Raw genomic sequence first — 6,669 nt, 5'->3', positions numbered from 1 at the left:
AAATCAGCACACCCCGTGTACCTGACTTGTGGTTGTCTAGCCTGTCTTTCCAAGTACTCGAGGTTGGCCTGGGATTAAGTGGCCTGGAAACTCATGTCACTGAGCAGGGACCCTCCTGACCTGCTCCTGGGTGGGTTGTTGGGTGGTGCCCAGGCCTGGCGATACTTCCTTAAGCCTCACACTGAGCCTTTGTTCTTTCCTCCTGGCCAGGCTGACAATGGGCATTGACCCTGCTCTGGCTCACTGATACAGAGGTGCTGGGGTCCAGCCCCGGTGGATCCAAGGAATTCAAAGCGGGGACGGCTTTGGCGAGGGAAAAACTTATTTACTTATTAACATAAGATTAGATTAGGAAGAAATAGTATAGTAGGAAAATTAAGTGGAGAAAAGAGGCTGATTAACTTGGTTTACGTGGAAAACCAATAAAGTTCCAGACAAGGAACTTGCACCATCTACGTTGGGCCACAGGAGCCCGCTTGAATAGCGGAGGGTGCCCCGCCTTGGGCTCCCTCTCGCGTGGGTCTCAGAAGCCCGGGCAAGTAAGTAGACTCGGTGAGCTTCCACGTTCCAAGGGATCAGCCTGAAAAGGAGAGAGAGGGAGCAACAGAAAGAATCGACACGGGGAGGCCAGGTTTGTGCAAAAAACCCCTTTTACTTTATTGTTCAAAAGGTGTTTATATACCCTAAATTTTACATAATGGAAGATACAGAGTCACGCAGGGGCAGCAGTCCTGACACTTTCTGTATATCTTTTTGTATACAAAAGGTCTCAGGTGATTTACATTATCTTCTGGCCCAGAGGCTTGCTAACACTCTTTGGCACTCTTTCTTAATGAATGTTAATCTCATTTCCCCTGAAGTGTTTTTCTTTAATCTGCATCTCCTTAAAGCACTAAAGTTACATCTCTACAGAACAAAGGTGCAGTGGGTTATAACAAAGAAGGTACTTAACTCAAAGATCTAATGTTGCTAATACCAGGTCTACTACTTGTTTTTCTATATACCAATTATATTTAAAAATAAAGGATATGAAAATTTGGCAGCAAGTATTGGCTCAACAAATGAAACCTTTAATCAGTCCTATTCTAAAGATTTTGACTCCTCGGAAGCCCCTACATTCCTAGGATGTTTTAAGCTTCCTGTGCCTCCTGCGGTCAGGAGGCCTCAAACAATCACTTGCGCAGCTGTAGGAGTCCGCAGGCAGGCTAAAAGGCCATCAGAGGGGTTTTTGAATTGAAACACCCTTTCAAATGCAGAAGACTAAAGCCTTGAGATGACTTTTTCCAGAGTGTGTCAGGAGAGTGGAAAAGTACAATACAATAAGGCAGGCATATTCTTATTTTTGGGGGGTACATGCTCAGGAAATACCAGGGGGAAAACCTGAGATCTGACTGGACCTTGCACATCAGATCTCTGCCACATAACCTTGTCAAGGGTGGGATTCCTCACGCTGACTCCCGGCACAGAGGTGTTCACAGGCAGCTGCATCTGCCATCGCCCCTAACTCGCTACTGCAAAACAGTGGGGGTGGGAAGCACCTTTACCCTTGGGGATGGTCGAGCCTCTGGGGACTTTGTCGTCTCGAGCAGGGCAGGAGTGGGCGGGGCTGGAGGGAAGGGCTCCCAAACAAACAGAACCCGGAGTGCCTGTGTAAACACAGGCGTATAAAGGTGTCTTCTTGGACAATTCATCATGTTCTCTGAGTGGTCGTGTCCCCAGAGCCAGCCTGTGACCATGGAGGCCAGAACATTCTGGGTGCTGGTGGTGGTGGTCCTGGCCTTGGGGTCCTCCAGTTCGACCGGGCAGTACGTGGGCCTGTGTGAGTACCGCTCTGACCCCTTCCCACTGGGCGGCAGGGAGGAGGAGGGGCTGGGTGGCAGAGTGGGAATACAGGACAAGGGGACAGGACACGGGAGAGCCAGGCTGGGGGCCTTCTGTGGGCTAGAGGAAAGTGACCAAGCTCCTTAATAATTTAACGATTGCTACTTTAGCTACCGGACGCAAGGAGCTGACTCACTGGAAAAGATCCTGATGCTGGGAAAGACTGAAGGCAAAGGAAAGGGGGGTGGCAGAGGGTGAGATGCTTAGATACATCACCGACTCAGTGGACTAGATAACTCAATGGACATGAGTTTGTGCAAACTCCAGGAGATAGTGGAGAGCAGAGGAGCCTGGTGGGCTACAGTCCATGGGGTCGCAAAGAGTCAGACACAACTTCATAACTGAACAATGATAAGCTTACCAGACACACACATTTTCTCTCAGCAGCCCTACAAACTGGGTCTTGCTGTCCCCATTTTGCAGACAAGGAAACTGAGCTTCAGAGAGTTAATAAATGACTCTGCTGGTCAGTGTGGAAAGCAGGATGGGAACCCTGGTAGCCACACCAAGCCTACTCTCCCACTGCCTTCTTTTCTGGAGACTTCTGAATTAACAGTATAGGTCTTTCTACATTATTCTGACACACTTGCAAAACACAAAGAAAAGACAAATGATAACAGCCACTTCCAGAACATTTTCAATACCTACAGTTTTCATTTAGCCATTCAATTGTAATTCCAGGTAGGGCATGGCTGTTCCATTAATTGGATTTTGCAGAAGTTAAAGTGTGGCTTTTATCAGGTTCTGAGTGGTCTCAAACTCGGCAGCCATCAGAATCACCTGGAAGCTTTTAAATCTCAAAGCCCAATAGGACGTGCCAGCTACATCAGAATGTCTCTGGGTGGGAGCAGGTGTCACTGGTCCTGACCCCAACGTGAGCAAAGTTTGGGAACCAGTGGAATAAGGACTTATGAACTGGCAGGCATAGAAGAGGATTCTAGGTTCCCTGTGAATTCTCTTTTCCTAAGGAAAAATCCGGTTAAGGAATGAGGCACAGCAGACTTTTGCTGAGCTTCTGACATAAAGGCTTATCTGAAAAGTGAATCATACAGATCCACAGATATACAGGCACGGTGTGTCAAGGGAAGTAGGGAGAGGCAGAAAATAGCACAGGTTGCGGTTTTCTCACTTGAATGCCTACCTTCTATTATCCTATTCATTTTTAAGGAGGAAGTTCTGTGGGTAAAACACTGAAGGGGAACTTTGTTTCCGGGTTCAGGGGACCCTGGATTCCCGTGGGTACCTGCCTACTGGCAGGAACCCAGGCTCCACAGGTGCTAGGAGCAGCCAAGTGAGAGACCCTGGGCAGCTGGCCAGATCTTTCACAAAACCGTTCTCCTGAAATATTTATGGGGAAAGAAGGCCCTGGAGCAGCAGATGTTGGGAGAGGGGTGGGGTTGTATCCTATGAACCGGGAGCTGGGGGGAGGGTGCCGCTTGTAAATGTGGCCGGTGGACCAACCCCAAGCCAGAGAGGGCTCTCTGACCCGGCTTTGTGTGGGCCAGCGGCGAACCAGTGTGCGGTGCCGGCCAAGGACAGGGTGGACTGCGGCTACCCCGAGGTCACCCCCGAGCAGTGCAACAACCGCGGCTGCTGCTTCGACTCCAGCATCCCTGGGGTGCCCTGGTGCTTCAAGCCCCTGCAGGAAGCAGGTGAGCCCTGGGAAGCCACACACACCTGGGCCCTGGGTGGACCCCCCCTATGCCACAGCTGTCTGCTGGGCAAGGGGGGGCTTCCCAGGTGGCACCAGTGGTAAAGAACCCACTTTCTGATGCCGGAGACACAAGAGACGTGGGTTCAATCCCTGGGTTGGGAGGATCCCCTGGAGGAGGGCATGGCAACCCACTCCAGTTTTCTTGTCTGGAGAATCCCATGGACAGAGGAACCTGGCGGGCTGCAGTCCAGGGGGTCACACAGAGTCGGACACGACTGATCACGCATGCACTTAGTTTTTCATCATTTCAGAAAGGTGTTCAGAGTCAAGGCCTTATGTAGAGGGAAATAGTTTAAAAGCTCCTCTGGAGAAAAGTGATCAATACATGGGTTTGGAAAACTGGGCTGACTTTCAAGGCCATTTTCAGCAAGCACCCCACTCAGAGTCTTGGTCATTTGTGATCTGTGACGTGCTCTCTGTCTGGACGTGGAATCCTGGCATGCCTCCCCGCCCCGCCACTCCCCTCCTGCCCCCACCACGAGGGGCTCCCCGTTCCCTGGCTGGGGCAGTGGGGTGCAGGGTGGCCCCGGGGGACCCTGCCCTGGAGCAGCTGGCAGCGCCCTGGGTGCTCTGCTGTCCTGGCTGTGTCCCCCGCCCCCTGGCCCGTCCCCTATCTCCACCCCCTTGGAGGTTGCCGTGAGCCATCTGGAGCCCAGGTGCCAGCTCACCTTCTAAGAGGCACGTACTACTCCATGAGGCCCTTTCCTGGAATCAGCACAATGGCAGGGGTGTGTGGGGGGGAGATGGGGGCATGCTTGCCCTTTGTCCCTGGGGAATGACAAAGGCGCCTGCATTCCAGCCAGCCGGTCTGCCTCCCTAACCAGTTACGGAGGTGGGGGACTACCCATTGCCCAGGGCTCCTCCCCTTCCCACAAAGGTCCAGATCAGGCTCTGGGCCCAATGGGGAGTCACCCCTGTGCCGATCATCACCCCCTCCACCCGCTCCTCAGCCTGAGACGATACTTCTTTGAACTCTAGCAGCGGCCCTGTCTGGCCCGGCCCATCTCAGGCTCCATCTGTCCTGACCCCTGGGGTACCCCTGGGGCATGTGGCTGTTCTCCCAGGAGGTGGGGACTCGACCCTTCCCCAGGGACTTGGCAGGGAGATAGCACACACCACTGACCTTTGAGCTGGTCTGGACCTGGAGAAGCCAGGCAGTGGTGGCCAGGGACCACACAGCTGAGGGTGACGCTTGTCTGTGCTTCATTTCCAGAATGCACCTTCTGAAGCCGCGTGGCCGCCTGACACCCAGGGAGGGGACCTGCGCACTTGGGTACCTAGCCTGCCCACCCTCATCCCTCTGCTTGTCTCACACTGCTCCTGGCCAGGCCTGAACCGAACGCCTGGGGCCTGATGTCTTAAAGAATAAAGCTCCCGTGCTCAGCATGAGGACAGGTCTTCATTCCTAAGAATTGACGCCGCTGTGTTTTATTTCTGCCAAGTCACTCTCTCCCTTCTCAGCCTTCCACTGATGGGGGCAGGGGGCGGTGTCTTAGCCTCACCTAGCAGAGGGTCTGCCCTAGGCCTGGGGAGCAGGGAAGGACCCCAAAGTAGCTCTCTAGAGGTGAGGATGCTGCAAACCTGTGACCTAGCGTGACGGGACAGATAGTGTCACTTAGAAACTTAGAAGGTTTCTCACCTTCTAAGCATCACTTAGAATGGTGTTGAGAAACACCATTTCAAATGTATGTTCCCCCCAAAAGGTTATTCATGACGTTCATGGTAAAGAGAGAGCCAATAAATCCATGTTACCAATTGGCACTTTTTTTTTGGTATTTCTTTGCAAGTCAAGTGTAGCATCTGTGACACCTTGGCCTTCTTTTGCTATTTTTCCTCCGAAAATGGATGCAGTTTTGATACATGAACAAAGCGTCACCATGAGAGCTCTTGAAGTCTTGGCCATCCCCAGATGGAGAGTCATCTCCCCCACTCTCAGAGACACTCGGCTCTCCCGGGACACCAGGAACATGTCCACACTGTCAGACCTGAGCTCCTGCTCTCCAGGCCACACGGCCGACTCCCCTGATGCTACTGAGGGCTGTTTCCTGCTGCTCGGGGGCCAGGAAGTAGTGTGGCCCCCAAAGGCAGGGCTTCTGGGCATGAGCCACCCTTCCCGCTGGGAAAGAGACACTGGCTCCTTTTCAAAACAAAGTCTTCCTTTTTAGCCTTGCATGTGGGGCCAGGTCTGTAGAGTGAGAGCCTCTGTGTGTCCTAGAAGGGAGAGGTTAATTACCCTTGTTGTAGGATAAGCAACTCATCCCAAAGCCCTTTGAGCGGGCACCACCCAGAGCCCACCCAGGGGCGGCCTGCCTGTTACACTGAGATGTGTCAAGTGAGGTCTGGTTGGAGGAGCAAGAGCTGCCCTGACTTGGCACGTGATTCCCCACGTGGGAGCCCCCCACCTGGTCCCCAGCCCTCTCACACTCTCCACCCCAAGAGAAGGACTCTGTCCCATCCATCATCCCCTTTGGCCCTGAGTCAGCATCTCTTCCTGGTGCCAACCACTTCCCTTAATTTGTCCACAGATTCCCAACAGCATCTCCCCCATAGGTCCCTGCTCACCCCCTATCCCCAAGAGGACAGGGCGCTCAGCATACAGCCCTGCAAGGGTAAGGAGGGAGACAAGGCTGGGGTCACAGGGGACAGTTCCCTTCCCCCACCTCAGAGGCAGCCAAGGCCCCTGCACCCACCCTCTTGGATGGAGCCCACTGGAACCACTGTCTGCCCACTGACACTGCTGCCACTGCCCACCTGGCACTCCTGTGGTCAGCTCAGAGCCACTGCTTCTGTGTCAAGGCCTCCAACACCATCAAGGGGAGGGGTCCTTGCCCCCACCTTAGCCCCCAGACTGCAGCTTCTATTCGCTCTCTGGTTGTTCAGGGTCCTGTCTGGAGAATGTGTTTCCTGGGAAACTTGGGGAGACCCCAGGCCAGAGTTGGATGCTGGAGCAACCTTCATCCCTACCAGGAGACCTGGCCACAGGTGGGAAGATGGGGAGATGGAGCCTTAACCCTTCCGTCCTGGGGCCCACACATCTCTGTTGTTCCTGCAAAGGTCAGAGGGGTCATCACGCA

At 53.5% G+C, this 6,669-nt stretch overlaps 1 protein-coding gene across 1 annotated transcript; it reads left to right on the top strand.

The window, feature by feature from the left end:
- Window positions 1,674-5,011, top strand: TFF3 (trefoil factor 3). The gene is made up of 3 exons (XM_005675635.3): window positions 1,674-1,819; window positions 3,387-3,533; window positions 4,809-5,011. The coding sequence occupies exons 1-3, from the start codon at window positions 1,693-1,695 to the stop codon at window positions 4,820-4,822; spliced, it is 288 nt and encodes a 95-aa protein (XP_005675692.1). The 5' UTR covers window positions 1,674-1,692; the 3' UTR covers window positions 4,823-5,011.

Source organism: Capra hircus, chromosome 1 (genome assembly GCF_001704415.2).
Source record: "Capra hircus breed San Clemente chromosome 1, ASM170441v1, whole genome shotgun sequence".
Classification (NCBI taxonomy): domain Eukaryota; kingdom Metazoa; phylum Chordata; class Mammalia; order Artiodactyla; family Bovidae; genus Capra; species Capra hircus.
The sequence above is the reverse complement of the archived record's forward strand: the minus strand, read 5'-3'. Positions and strand labels throughout refer to the sequence as shown.

Excerpts from the sequence above, each read along its gene's own strand:
- TFF3 (XM_005675635.3), top strand. The coding sequence starts at position 1,693 with ATGTTCTCTGAGTGGTCGTGTCCCCAGAGCCAGCCTGTGACCATGGAG. Across the intron at positions 1,820-3,386 it reads CGGGCAGTACGTGGGCCTGT|CGGCGAACCAGTGTGCGGTG; the intron begins GTGAGTACCGCT and ends TGTGTGGGCCAG.